Here is a 23,406-nt window from a genome sequence, read left to right on the forward strand (position 1 = left end):
ACGGAAAGTCAGCAGTAATTTCCAAAGCTGAGGGTTGTGGTGCTGCCCTCTGCTGAGAAGGGGAATATAGGAAAAAGAGCAAGAGAGAGAAAGAATTCCTTTTTAGGCATATGTTCAATTTTACATTTGAGACTTCCCATAATTATGGGGTTCCCTAACAGAGATAACCAGGTGGCTGTTAGAAACGTAGATTTAAAACTCTTAAAGTATAACTAGAAAGTGGAGCTATCAACTTACGAGCATGTATATGGTCATGTAGTATATGATAAAGGTATATGGTCTGAATAAACCTGAGAAAAAAATAAGAGCTGAAAATGGAGACCTCAGAAATTACCAGTATTTAATGTGCCAGAAAAATGGAGCCTCCAAAAGCTCTCGAAACATAGTCATTAAAAAAAGTAAAAGGTAAAAAAAAATGTCATAGAAACTAATGAACAAGAGAGGTTAAAACAGAAAGACCTTGCACATAGAAAATGTCTGCAAATATCTACACCAAATTGTCAGTACTGCCTAGCTCTGGAATGTGGTGTTGAAGAGAATGACCAAAAAACTGGGAATTCTAATTTGATATTTAAGTTTTTAAATAAAGTATTTTATACCTCTTTACTATTTTTGCAACTTCTTGTGGGCTTATACTACTTGCAAGTAAAAATAAAAGTTATGTTAAAATGTAAGTTATAGTCAATTGAATATTAAAAATAAATCAGTCGAACAAGCTGCTTAATCAGAACAGAACGAGGAGGGAAAGGGCAGCATGGCGTGGTCAACAATATTATACTGCAGATAGGTCAAGAAAGATGAGGACTGACAGCAGCCTTTTAGCTTGGTATTTAGATGTGGTCACAAGTGACCTTATTAAAAGCACTTTCAGTGAAAGGCTAAGGGCAGAAGCTTGACTGCAGTTGTTGGGAAGCGGAAAGTGAGGATATGAGGTGGCATAGTCATCACATCAAGGAGAAACTTGAGTGTAAAGAAAAAGAAAGAGTTTGGGATTTAGGGCCCATGGTAAGTGAAATGTTTGCTCAAGATCCTTATGGTGGCGAGGAAAAGATCCATGCTAGCTACCTTAGTCATGGAGATTTACTGCAAGTCACCCAGGAGTGTGAAGTAGCGTGGGGAGCTGACTTGCAGCCCCCAGTCGTTCTGGATCCCAGCTTTCCTAAAACTGGGATTTGCAGGAAGTTTTGTAAGAAATTTAAGAAGTCACGCAGCAGAATTTCTTGGAGGGAAGAGACCTGAGCTTATTTATATGCTGGAGGTAGGCACCAATAGAAGCAAAAGCTCTAAAGTACAGAAAAGTGTTAAGGTACTTATAAAGAAATGTACCTTTAGTTTGGAAAGTAAACCCAACTATTTCTGGGAATGAAGTTTCATATAAAATACAAAAACTCACCATGTTCCAAAGGCTAAGCTGATATATTTTAAACATATATTCACACTAGAAAAAATAAATAAGATGATATAAATAAATTTCTTTCTTTTTTCTTCTTCTTCTAAAGCCGAACAACAACTTATCCTTACACAGAAACGCAGATGTACAGCCAAAACACTGGAGGGAATTACTTTGATACTCAAGGGAGTTCTGCACAGGTGACTACCGTGGTCTCATCCCACAGTATGGTGGGCACTGGTGGGATTCAGATGGGCGTCACGGGAGGACAACTCATCAGCAGCTCTGGAGGAACCTATCTGATTGGCAATTCAATGGAGAATTCTGGTCACTCAGTGACACATACCACTCGGGCTTCCCCAGCGACAGTAAGTATTTGAGTTTTTATTTGTTTAATTTAGGTTCTTGATAGCCTCTATTGTACATTTTTCTCTTTAGAGAGAAAAAATCCAAAACACTGGGCTGGGGCAACAAGGTGTTGTGCAGTTTTAGTATGTAATTTTTTCTAATGTATGTTAAAATCCATACTTAAATAGTAAAATTAAAAATGTTTACCCATATGCCATATATAAAGTCATTTTGCATTCTACCAGAGGGACACTTTGGGAAGCACTGATCTAGGTGATTCCAATGAAAAACATTTATATTGGCTCTGATCATAGGTATGAGCAAATAATATCTTAGGAACATAACTACATATTTGAGTTTTCAAGTTTTTAATATTTAATAAATATATTTATTTTGAGGCAAGATATCTTAATGTGCTAAAATGCTGTAATAGAAATAGTAATAAGAACCTATGCAGAAATTGATATCCTCAAACTCTGTAACCTGGCCTTTCCATTTTTACCTCAACTAAGCATAGGGAGAATAATCATTTAGAACCACCTAGCTAAAGTAGAAATGGAATTGATTTTCTAGATGTTTCATATAAAAGGGGCCTGGGGATTTGAATTAAGTGCATGTACCCCTTTTCCATAATCCTACCATATAGTTTGTTCTTATAATGAAACAGAAACAAATTGGGTAGAAAATAATTATATGAGAGGCTTTACATTTTTCATTTTGTGGATTTTCTTCATGATATAATAGGTACTTGGTAAGTATTTTGTATATACTTTTTTCTGTTTGTAATGATTATGTGTGTTCATACTTTCATCATTTATTATCTTTTCCCTAATCCATTTTTTCAAGTGCTTTATTTTTAATTCACTATTCTCTGGTAACATCAGAACAGATAACTAACCGTTCTAACTGGAGAGTTCTTTTTTTGTCATTTTTTCTTTGTATTTTTGAAGCATTTCTAATGCCCATTTCTCTCTTGCTTTCGATAACACTAAATACAGCATTTCTAAACCTTTTAGTCACAGCAGTATATTTATGTAGATTAGAAACTAAATCATAGCTTCTCTGGACCTCAGTTCCCCTGTCAATAAAATAAGGGGTTAGTTAGACTAAATGATTTCCTAATATCCTCTCAGCTTTAAAATCATAATATTTACCAACAAATTGTAAAATATTCTAGATGTAAAATAACTGTATCTACCATAAAAGGAAAAAAGGTAGATTAGGTACCAGTACTGTATAATGCTCCTGATACAGGCCATCCAGAAAGTGATTTTCAGTGGAAAGGGAAGTACTTGCCACTTACCAAGGCCTTAGGAAAACTGGAAAAAATGGGGAGGAAGGGTCCTTTCCCACTTTCGTTTCATCTACCCTCTCTCATGCTGGCTTACCAGCGCTCCATCTCCACCCCTCTCCTGCTTCACCTTCCCCAGGCACTGATACTTGCCTTCACATTGAATTTTAGCTATCTGTTAAACATCCTCATGAGCTAGATATGGGTTTACTAAATTTCCTAGTGCTATCACTGAGTTAACTAAATTGATTATTCCAGGTCATATATATATAAGTACAAACATTAGCAGGATGAATTTTATAGCTTGATTTTTTTGTTTGTTTTTCTGTATAGAGTGTGAAAAATGACATGACTCCTTAAGTTATCCGTTACACAAATTTGGTGCAATTTTTATTATATTAATTGGTAAATTAACACAAAATAACTGACTTATAACAGCTGAGAATAGTGGGAAAACTATTTTAAAAAAATCAATTCCTAGTGTCAGTTGCACATATTAATTCACACTTTTAAAAAGGCATTAATATTTAAGGTTCTGTTAAGGATGGTTTTTTGTTTTCATTTTTACAAGAAAATTTCCTTTTTAGCAAAAGGAGTTTAAAAGTTAAATAAAGAGAGAACTTTTGCATGGAAAAATCATAAGGTGTCCTCATCAAAGCACATGATAGTGACATATGATAGATACATATTATCTAAATATACATCTGCTAGTAATTATTACCTTACATTTATTACCACAGTTCATATTTGATTTAGATCCCCCCTCAGTCGTGCTAAAGATCTTAATCTGCTTCATTCACAGTGAGGTGGTGATTCTGTACACAGTTTCACATCTGTTCCTATAGTAAAGTTAACAAAGTTTAAGTGCTATGACACCTATTTAAGATTTCCTCCCATCCTCCTCTTGCCAAATGCTAGAAAATTTGTGCTATGTATTATAGTTGTTTAGGCTCCTAAAACTCTAGATTTTTTGGTAGGTGCCATGTCATTAAAGGAGATTTGCTTATTTTCATGTACCTTTTGCATTCACTGTAGAACCATACAAAGAATGTCTATGAGCACAGTCTCTAAGAACCTGTTAGTCGAGATGCAAGCCATTTCTTTCCAAACGTTGAGCCAGACTGTGCCATATAAATTCAGTTTTTCTGACTGTTCTTTAGTGTTCAACCTATCACCCATATCATGCCTGATGCAGCTAACTGGGTAGGAGTAGCCTCTACTATTGCCAGAATTCCTGACAGTAGTAGTCAATTGGGCTGTTCCTTAAGAGCCTGTAATAAGTGGAATGTATAGTCAGTTAATTCAGTTGATGTGAAACTAGTTAAATTTGAGGGCTTGGGAACAGCACAAACCTAATACCTTTACGTGGTTCCTGGTTAACAAGGTTTCCTGCTCTGGTTCCCAGAATAATTGCCTTTGCTCTCTCTTACATTTGACCTCTGTCTATATAGAAATATTTTCACTTAAATTTATTAGGAATAACTTTCTGCCACAAAGAGGTTTACTCCAATGTGCAAACCAACTTCTCAGGATAAATCAGTAAAAAGAGATGATTTGAAATTGAAGCCACTACTAAGAAAAATAAATGATCAGCGCTTGAAATATTTTGTTACCTAGTCTAATAGTCCATATAAAACCATCTTTCTTATAATAGAAGGATCTTTACATTAATGGAGAATTTTTATTTGAGCATATGATTTACTTTAGTTTTATAACCTTAAGTGAAAAAATATTTTACATTAACATGTTTTAGTATTTCATTTTTGCTATGCATTGTAAAATGTTTCAGTTTTCAAGGTACATAGAAATTTCAGAATTTTTCAAAAGATTATTATGGCAACATATTAAATTTTATTTGATGAATATATTATGGTACAAACTACCAATATTCAGATTTGGTCAAAATACTTTTTCTCCTTTTACTGTGCTCTTTTATTGGGTCAATGGAGTCCATGAGTATAAATTATTAAATATGTATGTATATATATTTTTACTTATTTAAATATAAGTATAAACTTATACACATTTAAAAGACATTTCCTGCTGATAGTATTAAATAAGAATTTTCAAAAAGATTATGTAACATTTTTTATTGGAACATCACTGGGTATGACTTCAGCTAAGTTACTACTTGAGTAAATAAACGTTTTACATTTCATTAAATTAATGCTAGGGATCTATTTATTGTTAACATTTCAGGAGAACATGGACATTAAGGTAGAAGTGTTGACTACAGTCATATCTGAACTCATTATGCCTTGATCTTCCTTCTAAATACATCTCCATAGTGTTTCCTTATGTGTGTTTATTCATTTTAAGTTCTAATTTATTTTTCTTCATTATTTTTTATATAACCATATTTTTTTTAGAATTTTAGAATTTTGGAACTGGAACACATTTTGCATTTGAGAATCAAAAATTTGTGATTGTAGTTAGTGATATTTTTGTATTTATCACAACATAGTTTATCTTATACCAGACTATATAATAATAAGCAATTTGCTATAAGAAGCTTAATTTATTCGTTCCTCCATAAAATAACATTTGAATTCTTCTAATGAGATGGTTATTTATGGAGTTGTTTTTCTTCTTGATAAGAAAACTAACTAAATTAGATTACATTAATCATTTTTGAGACTGTGATATGAAAGCTAATTTTCTACTTTTCTGTATATACATTTAGTAATTATATATGTTAAATGGCTCTTGCTAAAATTAGATCCCACCAAAGGGCACAAGGAAAATGTGTTGAAGCTTATATTGTTCATATCTCTACCTTTTTTGATTAATGAAAAATACTGTAATTTTTTCAATTGTTTGGAGGAAAATTTCAATGTCCATCTACTGCTATATAAGTAAAAGTTTGGCCTATCTTATATAATTTATAGAAAGTTAAGAATTCATTCAAGAATTGTAGATGCTATTATTTCTTTATCCTTGGGTTTGCATGTAAAGTTTTTATGAATTTATTTATGTGAATTAGTTATACATTCTTAAGTTGCACAATTCAAAAGATAAAAGAAAGTGCATAATGCAGTGTCCCTCTCACTCCTGTTCCTCAGTTCTTCTCCTTAGAGGCAATCAAAGTTATCAAGTTCTTTGAGTATCACTCTGGAGATATTCTCTGAATGTACAAGCAGAATGTCTCTCTTTCCCTCCCATTAGCATTTTTTTTTTTTTTACGAATAGTAACAAAAATACTGAATCTTGCTTTTTTTTCCACCTAACGGTGTGTGTCAGAGATTTTTTTATATCAATACTTGAAGGGCTTCTTTATATTTATCGGGAAATGGCTATATTAGAAGGAGCTGAACTGCCCATTCTTCTTACCAAAGGGTAAAAAATGTTAAAATAATGTTGGATTACTTGTTATGGCTATATAGAGATAGAAAAGCAACATAGTCACATAAGACAAAAATTTCTCTTTAATTGTCATATATAAAGATATGCATGGAAAAAAATTTTTGTTAGAAATGCATAAATCACAGTTATTTTATATGTTACATATTACAGAAATAATAAATTTCTATTTTAAATAATTTTCTTAGTTTTACAGTTAGCCTGAATGATTTAAAAATGAAAGTCAAGCAAAACTACTTTCTCCACTTATTTTGGTAAAAGTATGTATGTCCATTATGATCTTAGTATTTTCTGTTTTCCTGTGTCCCATTTTCCCTAGGCCAACCTGAGCTCTCAGATAAGACTCCTCAGAGAGAGTACCACGAATCTTCTGCTTTCTGCACTAAATCCTAAATTGACTGAAGGTTCTGGGACCTCATTTTCAAAGCACTTAATAAAATGGCACTTTGAATGACTTGTAGTCTCCATTGCTTCATCTTTATTCCATTCAGCTGTCAGTCAGTTTCACACTGCTGCAGCCTTGAAGCTGATAAGATCTAGAGGCAGTAATTTTATGGCTAAGGCTGTAAGACATTCTACTCCTAGAAATCTTGATAAACTAGAAGGTTAAGACAAACAGAATGACAGGGGCCTTCAGCTCCTCCTGAGCATAGCTGATGGATTCCCTTCTAAAGCAAAATACAATGAGTTCTTTTAATTTTTAGCTATTTCATACTGAAACAGCATTTCAGAATCACAGGTGTGTGGCAACATGCCAGAAATGGCTAGATTCTATTTCATCCAAAATCTAGATTAGGAAGGTTTAATGATGTTTGTAAATTCTACTTATAAATATGGAAGTAAACTATGTTCCAGTTGACCTGTTTGTAACTTTAACTTGATCCTTATATTTATAAATCAAATTGCAAGTTAACTTACTAGTTTGAAACTACTGTAGATTTTGAAGGAAAAAAATCACTAATGTTTCATTTATGGAGGCTAGGTGATCCAGATAAAATATTTAATGTATTGGTGGCAAATTAAAATATACTGTCATCTGTGAGTTACATATGAGTCAGTATTAGACCCATAAAATTTAATACTGCCTGTTCCACTGGCCCATGTCTTTTTTTTTTTTTTTTTTTTTTTTTTTTTTTTTTTTTGCGGTAGGTGGGCCTCTCACTGTTGTGGCCTCTCCCCTTGCGGAGCACAGGCTCCGGACGCGCAGGCTCAGCAGCCATGGCTCACGGGCCCAGCCGCTCCGCGGCACGCGGGATCCTCCCAGACCGGGGCACGAACCCGTGTCCCCTGCATCGGCAGGCGGACTCCCAACCACTGCGCCACCAGGGAAGCCCCATGTCTTTTATTTTAATGAGAGAAAATTCAAAACGATGCCTATGACCAATTATCATTTCTCAAATGAAAGGGAGTTTCTCTATGTTCCCATGTTTATGAGTTCATCCTCCAAAAGCATGTGATTTGGTTACCACTTTCTCAGTATGCATAACTACAGTTGTATTTATTGGCTATGGAATTATTTGGTTTCTCTTAAAATCTAGGTTTTCAAAAATTATAACTGTTGGTGCCCCAAAATTTCATGAGCTAGGGATTTTGTAATCTATCTGTAGAATGTTAAAATAATTTAACTCATTTATTTTAAATTTACCCCTATAAGTTTTAGTAACTTTTCCCATCTGCCTTTTGAGAAAGGAAGATGTGATTTTTAATTGTGCTTTCAAAATTATAGGAAAGGTGCAGTTAGACAAGAGAAGGAAATATAAAATTAGGAAGGAGGTAAAGAGGTCAGAATTCGCAGATGATATGATTGTGTACCTGATAAAAATCATAGAGAATCAAATGAAAAACTATAACAAATAATAAGAGAATTTAATAAAGTGACTTAGTACAAAATTAATATACAAAGAAATCAATAGCTTTTCTAAATACAAATGACAGTAGCTAGAAAATAATATAGGCAAAGATCTCATTTATAATAAACTCAAAATATACCAGGCAGTAAACTAACAATACATGTGCAAGATCCAGCTGCTGAATAAAACTTTTTAAAGTTCCTAAGGGACAAAAAAGGAAGCTTGAATATTTGAAAGAGAAGTTTCAGTATCAAACATTTTGAATCTCCCTAAATTAACTTAAAAATTTTGATATGATCCTAATCAAGATACCAGTAGATTTTTTTTCTTTTATAGGAAAGGCTGTTTACATAAATAAACATGCAAGAATAGTGAAGAAAGTTGTATAAAAAGAAAAATAATGATGTGTGGTGTGGGACACAAACAGCCCTACCAGTTGTTCAAACGTATATAAAATTAATAATTAAAACAGAATTGTCTAGGCACATGAATAGACCAGTATAGGCCAGTAACAGACTAAAGACCATAAATAGGCCAAATGCATATAAGAATGCAACATATGACAAATGTGGCATTGCCTGTGAATTGGGAAATGATGAATTATTGATAAATGATGCTTGGGACAACTGGATAACTATTTTTAAAAGAAAATTAGATTGGTTCCATATATTACTCCTTATATAAAAATTAATTTCACTTGGATGGCAAATTTTTTTATTATTATTCTGTTACAATGGGGAAACATGATGTAAAATTCAGATCCTACAAAAAATACATTGATGTGATCAACTACATAAAAGTAAAAATATCCCATATGACAGAAACCACAGCAACAAAAGGCAACAGTGAAACAACAACCTTGCATAAAGTTTTGAAATGTTATATTCAAAGCATGAATTTGTTTAATATATAGACCACTCATAGAAATCCTTCAGAAAAAAAAGAGACCAAAATAAGGAAGGCATTTGAAGAAGCAGCTCACTGAAAAGGAAATGAAAAATAAACTGAAAAGAGATACCATTTTTCATCTCTCACACAGGCAAAGTTAAAAAGTTAGTAAACCTTGGCAAAGGTGTAAAGAAACAGGCAGTCTCATTGTTCATAGTAATCTAAATTGGTACAGGATTGGAGAGCAATAAGGAAATTTTTATTAAGATTGAAAATACACATAACCACTGACTCAGAGAGTACTTCTAGGAATTTAATCCACTGATGATACTCTTACATATGTGAAATGCTGCATAAACAACTATATTCATTGTAGAGTTATTTGTATTAGAAAAAGATTGGAAGAAGCCTAATTGTCTATCAGCAGAGAAATAGTTAAATACATTTTAGTGCATTTGTCCATTCAGTGGAATTTTATATGGCCATTAAAAAGAGTGAGGCAGTGTGTGTATGTGTTTACATATGTGTAGATAGATAGATAGATGTGGAAAGATCTCCAAATATATTGTTAAATGAAAAAGCAAGGAGTAATGTGTGTGTGTGTGCGCGCGCATGCGTGCGCATGGTGCACGTGTGCATTTAAATAGAAATATACATTTCTATATGCTTATGTAAGTACAAAGACATCTCTAGAAGAAGGAATGAAGGAAAAAAAGGTGGGAGGCATGTGAAAATATTTTCTATTCAAAAAAAGTGATTTGTTATTTTTAAAAATCTTAGGCAAGCTCTTAATGATTATAAAGTGTATCTATTTGGTCATGCTACCCAAATGCATGTAACTGAAACAACCATTTCTTTATGTGCCCAGTATAAAGATTGTCTATGAGGTATCATGATTCAAGTTAAACCTTGATCCTAGGTTTCAGAAAAAGTCCTTCTTTATTAGACTGTTGAAAGTTTAGAGAATGAAAATGCTTATTAAATTTAGTAAAGATTTCTAGAGCCATTCTTATTCAGTATTTTGGAGTGAAGATGAATGTTTGGTATATTCATGTACTTAGAGTCTGGATTATTCTCTTTAATCACTCACTCTCTCAAACATTTATTGTGCAATCACTATTGACCAGCCACTGTGCTTCTATGAATATAAAGGTTTACAATATGAGTAATGGAGCTAATTTCATCACTGAAAGGTACCTAATCCTCCAAGGCAAAAATAGAAATCCACAAATAGCCCCCAAACTTCTTTTAAGTGGTTAGTTTCATTTTCTTTCTCATCACATTATTTTTTAAATCACAAATGTTAATATGTTGTCAATTGATTAATTTTAGATTCACGAAAATTGTGCTTATCTTCTGATTATGTTACTAACATAAATTGCAAAATTGTCTAAATGCTGGGTAGGATTGGATAGCAAGAGAATGCAAAAGAATGAAAATAGCAAAAATCCAAATAATACTTAAACTTTAAAACCACCCTTTAAACAGAGTTAGCAAGGGCCATTTTAGGAATGCCTGTTACCTCCCTACTTATTCTCCCTGAAGTATTAATTGCAGTCTGACCCTGGCAAAGAAAATAAATTTGATTATGTTTTAGTGCAGTGTTCTCAAACTTGAGTGTACATTATGTGTGGAGCATTGATTAAATGCATGGCTGGACCCCATCCCCAAGGCTTTTGATTCAGTGTGGAGAAGGACCCAAGATGTTCATTTCTTATAAGCACCTGGTGACTCTGGTAATGCTGATCCAGAATTACACTTTGAGTAAACCTCTGTTTTAGTGTTTATATGAACTAAATACAAAGTGAAAATGTTCTTAGTACTCAGAATAATCTGCAAAAGGCAGATTTGAAATCTTAAAATTGAAAATATCAACTTGGCCTTAAATCCTATCACTTAATCCTAACCCAGCAGATTCCTAAAGGGTAATTGTAGCCCTGAGTGCTTATACAGTTGATATCTCAAAATTAGTTTTATTGTCACACATCAGTAATGCCAGTTTCACAAAGTCCTGGTGAGAGTGGAGGGATGTAGGCCTTACAGAATAATCAGTGGAAGCCCAATACAACAGTCTTGGTTTCAGTTCACCTAGTTAAACCAAATGTTCTCAGAACACATTCAGTTCATGCAAGTATCTTCTCTATATGTTTTTTCTTATCAATATTTCAAAATAGCTTTAGGTGGTATAAAATTGCCAAAACTTCAGGCTGAAAGCATAATGATTAAAATTTTTTTCTCTAGATGTCATAAAATTATCAGTGAGTAAAAAATATTTCATGTAGTTAAGCATTTGCAAGACCTAAGCCTTCTTTGCTCTAAATGCTTAGTGTATAAGATTAAGATTTTGTCTTAGCTTTTATTCAAGAGGAGATGAAAAGCAAAGCTGACTAGGTGTGTTTTCTGGGCATTTTTAATTTTTTTAAGAGTTAAAAAAATCCTGTCCTGAATATCTGAGTTAAGCTTCTTTTTAATATTGCTGTGGAGTAATATATTCATATGTTGATTTACATATCACTTGAATATACAACTTACAGAGCGGTATCATATTCACAGCTTTAGCCTCAGTGAGCTGTTTCTATCTGCATTGCAGGGACACGTGGGCCCAAGAGATACCTGTAGATCCTTAGAAGGGATCCAATTACTAGAAGGGAACTGATTTAACTGCTTTGTGCAGGGCATTCAAAGTTTGAAGGCCACAATCTACAATGAGAAATACCTTTACTTTGTGGCCTAGTACTCGTACACATACATATATGCATACATTCATGAGTATACATCTATATATACACACATGACTATTATATACATATATACATTCATAGACAGAGTACTAAAACCAAAGTTCCAGGAAACAATACTTAGCTGTACTGTGTGCCAGGACATTTGAGTATTTTCTACTCTATTTGATTTCTTTAATTTTTAAAAAGTGCTGGTCAGGATAATTGATTTCATGACCTACTAATGGGTTACACCTTACTTTCTGAAAAGCACTGCTTTGGACAAATTGAAGAAGAGATCAAACCATTAGCAATACAGATATGAGCCACCAGAATGCAGTGTCCATTCTTTTTTTTTTGGTTTTTAGTAGTTGTTGTTGTTGTTTCGCATTGCTAACAAGTGCCCAGATAATTCTAACAAGTGTCTAGGACCACTCTTGGAGAAAAACCTGGGTTGTGATTATATAGACTACACGTAAAGTGAAAGGGTTTGTTTCCTTTGTGTTCCTGGTTGAAGTACTTGCTGTAGAAGTCCCCCGCCACCCAACACACACTTACACACCAGGAGGTGGTCATTTCTAACAGGTATAAGGGCGCTGGTCACATGCTCATGTCAGCAGTCACAGATACTTTTTCTGAACAAGCCACCAAGTAGAAATTGTTTCTGTCTTACTTATCTCAAATGCAAACAAAATGTCAGGTCTTACAGTTCAGGAGAAAAATTACCCCAAAGGAAATTTCCAGTCTTAAGTGTGTTCTCTTCGTTGGGTTTCGCTAAAGAATTTACTATTCTTTCACAAGGAAACAAAAATGCTGTTTCTCTAAGAAAGTGTTAACTGGTGAGGTTAACAGAACAACCTGTTTTAACAAGAAAATTCAATCATTATATAACTGTTTTTATGATGAGTAAAATTTAACTCTATCCATTCAAAAGTTTTTGTTGCTTTCTAACTTGATGACTTTGAAATCATTTTCAGATAATGCTTATTAATCATACGTAAACCCTTTCCTATTGGAAAGTAAATCTTGTTAACAGTAAATCATTTAGCAAATTTTAATTTTACAAGCCACTCCTCAGAAGGTAGTTTCATTAAAAACAGTGATGTTTCCTCTTGATTTATATTCTTGTTATATTTGTATAAAATGGAAATACTGTTGATATCAGAATGATAAACCTTGGATTCCAATCTCATAGTTAATACCTATGTAATCTCAAGAAAGTCCCCCAATCCCAGAGGGCCTCAATTTTCTGATCTGTGAGAAGGAGGTAATATTGCTTGCCTTTGCTATTTCACAAAGTTGTGAAGATCAAATGAGAATTAATGTAAAAAGGCTTTATAAATCATAAAGCATTATAGTATTACTTCTATTTTTAAATCACTTTCTTAAACAGTTCTAGAAAGAAAATAATTTCTACTATGAGACCAAATTTAATTATAGTGGTAGTTGAATATATCAATCTTGACCTTCAGTCTTTAAAAAAGATTAAAAAGCCATTTCAGAGTCAAGAGAATATGCCTTGACCTATAAAGACAATGAATAAGATGATATAATTGTTCTTTTTCCTTCTGTCTTATTGGCATGTAATTGAATGACTGGCTGATGTTTACATTAAGACAAAGTCCTAATTGTCCACATATATCATATTCTATTTGGGCCATTGAATAGATATGCATAATGTATATATAAATCACATGTACAGGGAATCCTCTTTTTTGCCCCATGCAACTCATGCAAAAGACTCAGCACCTCTCACTTTGAGATCAGTCTTCCTGTTCCTTTTGACTGAGGGTGATTGACATTCCCCAACACTGATGTATCCTGACGTTTGAAATAAGGTTAGCTCTAAAACAGTTGTTTCCAAAGTTACTTAGAAATAAATAACTCTTTCTGTTAGAAGTAAATAATGGTGATGATAAAATTAATATCAACAATTTTAAAAAGGCTCCAAACCTCTCCACATTTCCCTGCATTTGAAACTGCGGTTTACCTTTTTGACATCATCAACTGCCCCTAAATGAACCCTGTGCTCCAGCGAGTCTTGATTACTTGTACCTGAAGTATCTGTGACTGGCATCAATTTTACTGAAGATGTTGTAGAGGAAAGAGCTGAGGTTTAGCATCACTCTTTGCAGAGCACAGTCCCTCAAAGCGTCTCTGCACCACCTGTCCCCCCCAGTCTGTCCATTCATTCTACCAATGAGCATTCACCGCCAGTGTGCCCAGATCCCCGTCTCCTCAAATCTTTCAACCCTTCAGCAGAGCACTTAAACCTGATACTAACTCTGCAAAACAAGGGACCATCCTGTGATAAGGATTCTCCTTCCTTAAAAGGCAATGGGGAGCTATAAATACCAATAATAAATAAGGATGGGGAATTATAAATAATGGGGAAATGCTTTTTTTTTTCTTTTTACATTGTTCTCTTTAAAAGTATTTGCTGCCTTAAGGAAACAATAAACAAGATGAAAATACAACCCTCAGAATGGGAGAAAGTATTTGCAAATGAAGCAACTGACAAAGGCTTAATATCCAAAATATACAAGCAGCTCATGCAGCTCAATATCAACAAACAACCCAATCCAAAAATGGGTAGAAGACCTAAATAGACATTTCTCCAAAGAAGACATACAGATTGCCAACAAACACATGAAAGAATGCTCAACATCACTAATCATTAGAGAAATGCAAATCAAAACCACAATGAGGTATCACCTCACACCGGTCAGAATGGCCATCATCAAAAAATCTACGAACAATAAATGCTGAAGAGGGTGTGCAGAAAAGGGAACCCTCTTGCACTGTTGGTGGGAATGTAAATTGATACAGTCATTATGGAGAACAGTATGGAGGTTCCTCAAAAAACTACAGATAGAACTACCATACGACCCAGCAATCCCCCTACTGGGCATATACCCTGAGAAAACCATAATTCAAAAAGAGTCATGTACCACAGTGTTCATTGCAGCACTATTTACAATAGCCAGAACATGGAAGCAACCTAAGTGTCCATAGACAGATGAATGGATAAAGAAGATGTGGCACATATATACAATGGAATATTCCTCAGCCATAAAAAGAAACGAAATTGATTTATTTGTAATGAGGTGGATGGACCTAGAGACTGTCATACAGAGTGAAGTAAGTCAGAGAAAAACAAATACCATATGTTAACACATATATATGGAATCTAAAAAAAAAAGTGGTTATGAAGAAACTAGGGGCAGGACAGGAATAAAGATGCAGACGTAGGAAATGGTCTTTAGGACATGGGGAGGGGTAAGGGTAAGCTGGGACAAAGTGAGAGAGTGGCATGGACTTATATACACTACCAAATGTAAAACAGATAGCTAGTGGGAAGCAGCTGCATAGCACAGTGACATAAGCTCGGTGCTTTGCAACCACCTAGAGGGGTGGGATAGGGAGGGTGGGAGGGAGGCTCAAGAGGGAGGGGATATGGGGGTATATGTATATGTACAGCTGATTCACTTTGATATGCAGTAGAAACTAACACAACATTGTAAAGCAATTGTACTCCAGTAAAGATGTTTAAATAAATAAATAAATAAATAAATAAATAAAGTATTTGCTGCCTTAGTAAAAGTACAATATTGATCTCTTCTTTGAGACTGGGAAAGGAGAATATAAACAGAATATTTACTGGACATCTAGACATCATTTGACCCCTCTTCTCTGTTCTCTCAACCTCTTTTCCTAAGGGCTTAGGTGTGACTTTTCTTTGTTGTCCTTTTCAGGACACTGTTTCTTGGGTGGATATCTTACAAGCCTCAAGTGACCTTGGGTGCTTAGAGGCTCTCCACCTGTCCCTGGATTCCAACAAGGCAGCATTAGCATTTGAGTGACTGGAAAAGAGTTTGCAGCCTGTGTTTTAGGCCACATGTTTATCATAGTGTGTATCTATCCCCCATCAGGTAATAGATGCCCTGTCCCCTTCAGGTCCTTCTTAGAGGGTTTGCTGTATCTTTGTAGGAGCTCCACTGAGCTTTATTTTTTTTCCTCCTGGATGTGAAATACAGCTTCTCCCTGTTCCTACTGATTTCTGTTCCTAATTCCTGAGAAATCATGGAAGAGTTTCTTCACTGGTGCAGTCTGCAACAGGCATGCATACTTTCTATATTCCAAACAAATAGGGGTTTCTTCTGCCTTACAGAGCCCAGGTATTTTTTTCCTTGAATCTACCACACAAGAACTAAGGTCTTCCTGTTGCCATGTGGTCATATTTGTATCACATTTGTGACCATGCCACTCTCTATTTCAGAAGAAAAAATAGTTGTCATAGTCTTTAATTAGCACTCCATTCTTAGTATGGAGGGAAACCACTTTTACCCAAATGAGGGAAACCACTTACACCATTCCCTGGGATTCTGTCTTTTGAGAATTCAGTGTTTGGTTGGGGGAGCTGAGTCACACCTGCATTTACTTTAATTCTACAGTTCCTAACTGGTGACACAAGGTTAGACATCGTTTTCTCATGGCAACTAGCATTACCTTCCTCTCTTTCTTCGCCCAAATTAAGCTTCACTCACGGCAAAACTCATGGGTGTCCCTGCACTCTCTGATGAAAGTCTGTTTTCCTGAATAGTCTTCAGTGTGAACTACTCTCAGCAAGTGCTCAAACCAGGTCTGATTTTTCGAATTATGCTCTGTAGTGCCTTGTCATGGGACACACTGCAAAGAGGTCTTTCATCTTTCTGCTAATGTGCGGTCAGAAAGAAACCTGGCCTATGCATGTAGGAAGCTCTCCACATTACCTGAGCTCTGACTCTTCAGACTTTGTCAGGCATTCTGTTGGGGTAGCATCTGAGACTGGTGGTCTCACACTTAGAATTCCTATGACTGGAAGACTTCATTGATCTGTATCACTTTTCTGCCCCAGAAGCCTGCCAGTCCTCGTAATATTTCAGTGGCGTGTCTAAACACAGTGCAAAATCCTCTTCTCCAGTTTCTGAAAGTGTTTCTGCAGTAGCACTGGACCAAGGATTTCTGTCTTTGACTGATAACCACCCTCAGAGTAGATCCCTATTCTCATGGGGATTCTGTTATAGCTGGCGAACGTGGAGGGGTTTAATTCATCCCTAGTATATTGTTAACGATCTTTTTTTAGTCTTCCAGAAAAGACTGATCTTTCTAAGAATTCATGTGCTCATTGTGGCTGGAATGGTTATCAGTTTCTTACCTGCTCTTTCACATAGGGAGTTGTAAGTCTCACCCACTCCAGTAATGGCACTTAATGCTCTATAAGCCTGTCTTTCCATGCTGAACATCTCATCTCAAATGGAACATCCCACCATTTCATCTCAGGGGAGTTGCCATAGCTTCTTATCTGATTATGAAGCAATAGTTCAGGATCATCATGAACCAGTCTAAACTGCCAAGCACCATGTATCCTAGCATTAGATAATCGTGGAGAAGAAATGTGCACTATTGCCGATTCAGTCCTAGGATGATTATTCAGTAAGAGATACAACTGGGCACTGTACCTTAGTTCAGAGAATTGATTTTTCAGAAAAAAGCTAAGGTATACTCATAGTCTAAAGCTTAATTAGTTTAGGGAAGAAATGGAAAATGTTTATTTACCATACTTATTTTTTAATTTTCAAAAACAACCACAAATCCTTTAGTCAAAAAGAAATAAAAATTGCTGTTAACAAACAAAGCCAGATGTGGATTTCTCCCTCATTCTTGCTCAGCTATTATATTTTTGATAATTTCTACCTTTCACTTAAACCTATAAAATCACAAGATACAGATCATTTTATTTTTAAGTAGACTGAAATCTAACCTCAGATTTTCCACACTCAAACTTTAAAGAAAATGTAGGCATTTTAGCAAATTTGAATTATGAGCAAATTCTTCCTAGAAGTGATTTACAGTCACATGAGGATGAGGCTTTTCAGCTGTCTTTATATATATGTTTTTTTGGTTGTTTTTTTTTTTTGGTTGTTTTTGTTTGTTTAGTTTTTTTCATGTGGGCCATTTTAAAAGTCTTTATTGAATTTGTTACAATATTGCCTCTGTTGTTTTTTATGTTTTGGTTTTTTGGCCGTGAGGCATGTGGGATCTTAACTTCTCTCTGAAAACAAGAGCACTTATTGATGTCCTTTTAAGAGATGTAATACTGAGGTCCTTTATAGTTTTAGTTTAACATTTTGGTAAAATGTTTGTTTACTCATTACATCTACATTACTCTTTCCATAATTTTTTTTTGGTTTGTACAATATCATTTTCTTCAGTTTATTTTCAAGTATAATGATGAACTACATTAACATTCCATCTGGCAAAGACTGTTTCAGAAGCCAGTTAAATTAATTTTGTGATTAAAAAAATTAATCATATAATAAATTGTATTATATCACCTTATGAATTATTATATACTTTAAGAGTATTTTTTCTATAATTTCTACCTAACGTCCTTTTCTGTATTACATTTTATTAACTCTAGGGAAGAAGAACAAGTAACTTGGGGAAATAACATAAAATTAAAGCTACTAATTCCTAAGAAAATTAAATTTAATGTTGACATAATTGGGACTGAACATTCTGTGTATAAAGTATTCTACTATAAAGCAGTTGTAAACTTGATGGAAAAAAAAAAGACTGCTTTGCTATGGATTTTGCCATCCATCTTTTTTTTTTTTTTTTTTTTTTGGTAGGGGGAGACAGTATGTTGAAATTTCAAGGCATCATTAATTTTCATAGCCAATGTAAAGTATGTTATCTATGTTTGAAAGCATGATATATTTTTTATAACTGCTTATAGAGATGTTGATTTGATCAGATAGCAAAAATAAAAATAATGATTTCTTTCCTATATAGTGTGATTTTTAATTTAACTGTAGTTAATATTGTTAATGGAATCCAGTAATCAAATACAGGGTGTTTGGAACCTGATCTTACAGTAAGTGCTATAGTGCTAGGAGCTGAGAGATAGTGATCTTTAAATATGAGGTTATCAAGAGTGCACCTCATTTATTATTGGCACCTGCTACTTAATTAAGGTGTTATGATTGCTCATGGTATGCTGAGATTACACGGAAGAAAACTGTTTCTGTGATCGTCCCTTTTTTTTGTTGGCTCTGAATAATCTTCTCTTCTACATTCCATTTCTGCTACCATTTCTAATAGCGCTGCCTCACCACCACATCCTAAACTATGATGTACATCTAAATGTGTTCATACTAATGACCCTCCACTTCCAAATTTTAATACAGGGTTTAGAGAAGAATGGATAGATTTAGAAGCTTTTGAACATTGATGAAGGTATCTTTGCACATTTGCATTAAAATACGAATGCATATTAATAAAACACAAATCTGCAGTAGTTTTCTTTTGTGACAGAACGGAACAAATATTAAATACTCTTTGGGTGGGAGACTATTTAGAAAGAGAGCAGTTACTCTCTCACATGTTGAACTACGAAAGTCAAGAATATTTTAACTAGCACAATCCTCTGGGGTTCCTGCTTCTCAGGTCTCCCTTCTTATTATAATTATGGAATATTCAAAAAGGTTTACTTTTGTGATTGAGCATATTATTAGTGTGCCTATTTTTATGTTATTCTCTGGGATTGGGGGGAGGAAGGAGGAAATACACATTTAGTGAGAGCTATTCATTAGCCACCATTGAAGAAGAAATTGAACTTTAAAGAATCTATCAAAAATTCTCTAGTGAGCCTTTTATTACTATCTTGTCTTGAGCCCTTTTTTTAATGACATCTATTATCAGATTGAAATGGCGATTGAGACGCTGCAAAAGTCTGACGGTCTGTCCACTCACAGAAGCTCTCTTCTCAACAGCCATGTAAGTTGCCTCTTCTTCATGTAAACTAATCTCTTGCTTGTTCTGCATGTGTTGCTTGCTTCTAAATGCTTGTTTTATTTATTTACTTATTTATTTTGCTTCTTAACCTTCCTTTCTCAGCCCCTTGTGATCTGTGTATCACTTAATGGCAATTTTGCACAGTGGAATATCTAAAAATAGAGCCCCCAATATACTACTTCACTAGGTTTTTTTTACTGTTTTGGTACAGATATATTTCCAAGTTAATAACAAGCTACCAAATATTGGTAAAAAGTAACTGATGATTTAAATTTTTCTAGTGTGATATTTATTTACCGTGAAGCAAATGTTGGTAATCTGCATCTTCAAGTCTGATACAGAGAAATGGTCGTGTCTATTTGTATGACCAGTAATATCCTTTAAGTGGAGAAAAGATTGTTAATGCCAAACCCAATGATAAACTGTTTGAAATGATTTATTTACCAGTAAGACTATATAAAATGAGAAGGAAACAGCTACCTAGATGAGCTCAGGTCCTAAGACCTAAAGAAAAATGAATCTGGGCCAAAAGAAGAAGTGAGATTCTAGATAAGCCATAAACTGCTAATAATTCAGATAAAACAGGATTATGGTTACTATTTCTTGAAGCTTTTAACTGTTATCAGATGCAGCATCACTATAACACCGGTGAGTGTAAGAAGAATGATGATGATTTGTGAAGCTATAAACATTTTCATCAAATGTTCAAATTTTGGGGACTCAGTGAAAATGTTGATTAAAAATTATTTTGTGGGCCTCCCTGGTGGCGCAGTGGTTGAGAGTCCGCCTGCCGATGCAGGGGATACGGGTTCGTGCCCCGGTCTGGGAGGATCCCATATGCCGCGGAGCGGCTAGGCCCGTGAGCCATGGCCGCTGGGCCTGCGCGTCCGGAGCCTGTGCTCCGCAACGGGAGAGGCCACAACAGTGAGAGGCCCGCATACCGCAAAAAAAAAAAAAAAAAAAAAAAAATTATTTTGTTATCATGATTTCTGAATATATGGGAAAAAGTAAATAGACCTATGATTTAAATCTGTCTAGACAGCTCTTTTGCTAAATTAATGTCAGTAACAATATAGTAAGAATTAGAGTTTTACCTCCCAGCTGACAGTGTATTCTTAAATTTGGAGAGAAAATTATTATTTTTAATTCTTCCCCATATTTTGTGACTGAAAAGTCCAAAATTGGATCACCCAAGTGAAATAAAATATCATTAGTTTTTTCAATAAACCTTAAACATTTAGCTCATAGAAAATGTTTCACTGTGCTTTTTAAATATTTGAATTTTCAAACATTTAAATTTTATATTCCAACATAACACAAAATACTTCCTTATGTTCTTACACATTTATTTTTAGATGAAGTGGTTTGTTTCTTTTTCTAAAGGAAGTATATCATGACAAATAAAAACAAGTTAACCTACTTGGAGAATGACTACAATTTTGGTGAAAATTATAGATTCTAAATTATAAAACAATACATACCTTGGCCCTTCTTTTGAAAGTTTAAGGAATATGATTTTTCCCCTTTCTGAAAGTTTGTATGCAGTACATCACTTTTTTATATGTTTCATAGGTATATTCCTGCTGTGCTAGCATGAGTCTGTGGTTGTGTGTAGAGGCTGATTTACTCTATACTTTTAGAATGTATGTTTTGGGGAGGGGGTGAGGACCATCTGGTGTTTTGTTTTGAAAATGGCAAGGAAAAATGTTGTTCATTTTTAGTTGAAAGTGTGCAGGAATATAAGAAAAAGAATACCGAAATTGCCAGTTACCTTTTTTGAACTTTCAGACCTCTATGAAGTTGTGCTTTGATATTCAATTCACATCTCATTGTCATTTGAGATATATACTTTAGTAAAATATGTGAATGTTTAATTTTAACTTGAATTACCCATCTTAATTAGTATTTTTATGAACAATAATGTGGATATAAGAATATTTTTATATATTTCTATTTGTTGGTTTTTTGAAACTTTTCAAATATGTTTTTTTCATTGTTATTCTCGTAAAATTCATGAAGTAATATTTAATGTTAACGAATGTGTGAATTAAGCTGCATAAACAACAGATACATGTTTGTTACTCTATGGCTTTATACTTTTTATTACATGGCATGTCAGCTCTTCCATTACTATTTATAACTGCCAGAGGCATTTCAGTATATGGAGAGTGGGCATAAATGTTGCTAATGTAGTGATAATCTTTCTCTAAATATCCTGATTCACTTTTATTACACCTCTGAGGTACAGTTAAGTTTATTTAAAAACAACACATTTATAGTCAAGTCTCTGGAAATACAAATGATTCTACAGATGGTTATAAACAGTGGAGAAGGGATCAGTGTTTTCTGCTGACCAGTCAGGTTTTGTTTCTACCTGAACCCATTAGAAGATCATGCTGTCTTTCTGTCCTTGGAAAATTAGCGATGCTCTCCTAATTTTTGTTAGATTTATCCAAACAACTGGCATAAGCTACTACATGCATTCCAGTTGATAATCACCTGCTAAGGGTATTTTAAATTCTGTTAACCTAATTGATGATTTTCAGTTGTGTAGAAAAATTTTAGTGGCGAGGGTTTTTTAAAATTTAAATATGGCTAACAACTTAAATGTTCATAAGCTGTAAGTTATCTTTATCCCTTCCTATATAGCACATAATATAGAATCATTTGAGGTTTGTGGGATTCTTTGAAGTGGACATAAATTCAACCTTATGATAATAGTTCCCTGACATCAATTTCTACAAAGGATCAATTTCATTAGGCAAAATTTAGGAGAAATTATCAATAATTTGTGTCCCATACTTACTAGTTTCCAAAGAGGGATCTTATTCATGATTTTTGAGCTGAAAGTCTGTTGTCATTCTATTTTGCAATATGGAATAGATGAATTTTCTATTTTCTCTGTATATATTCGATTATTCACAATAATTTGGAAAATTCTTATTAGGATCAAATCAAATAAATAATCCCCTGTTGGTATAATCCAACTTGATTGCTTTGTTTTTCACCTCTCTTTCTACACATTAGAAGATTTAGTGAGGTATTAAATTTTATATCCCTTTTTCAACATATTCTTAAGAGTATTTTGTACTGCTGCTCTATTTTTATCATCATCATGCTCTTATCATCCAGGTCAAAATGCATGTATAACTTGCCTATTTCATACCCAACATAGTGCCTCATCTGTGACTGAGTACAGTTACACTGAGTGCCATGTTCCCTTCTATTAACATTATTAACATAATGGCACTTATTCCAGTAGTAGCATTACATAGGCAGACAGTAAATATTTATTGACAAGTGAAAATTCCAAGACAGTAAGGATTTTCTATGTTTTATCCACTGATGCACCCCCCTGGTGCCTAGAACAGTGCCAGGTACATAGTAGGTGCTCACTAAATATTTGCTAAGTGAATAAATGTAAGAGACAAGTAATAGAAGGGAACAGACCTTATTTTGCCTTCAGTATTCTAAGTACCTTTGCCAATCATGTGTGCATTTATTTGGGGACTCACACGTGCATTCTTTGTTACCAAGTATGCTTCAATTAGGTGTATGTGTGAGCATTGTTGATAAGACAGTGGTCTCCCTGCACACCATTTGAGTGAAAGAATGTATGGCCGAGCTATCATTTCCTTGTGTACAACCTTTAGTTTTTTTTTATTTAAATATTTTTATTTCTAAATTTTTTGGCATGTGGAGGTGTTATGGGTAAATGATGTG

At 34.2% G+C, this 23,406-nt stretch overlaps 1 protein-coding gene across 5 annotated transcripts in view; it reads left to right on the forward strand.

Annotated features, from left to right (window-relative positions):
- The window catches only part of RFX3 (regulatory factor X3), a 292,426-nt gene that overhangs the window by 195,461 nt on the left and 73,559 nt on the right, over nucleotides 1–23,406 (forward strand). For all 5 annotated transcript variants that reach the window (XM_081236444.1, XM_081236445.1, XM_081236447.1 and 2 more), the window contains 2 exons: nucleotides 1,500–1,758; nucleotides 19,591–19,665. In XM_081236444.1, coding sequence (XP_081092570.1) covers nucleotides 1,500–1,758; nucleotides 19,591–19,665 — 334 coding nt within the window. The remainder of the gene's footprint in view (nucleotides 1–1,499; nucleotides 1,759–19,590; nucleotides 19,666–23,406) is intronic.

The sequence above is a fragment of the Mesoplodon bidens genome (assembly GCF_964165515.1).
Source record: "Mesoplodon bidens genome assembly, chromosome: 6".
Lineage (NCBI taxonomy): Eukaryota > Metazoa > Chordata > Mammalia > Artiodactyla > Ziphiidae > Mesoplodon > Mesoplodon bidens.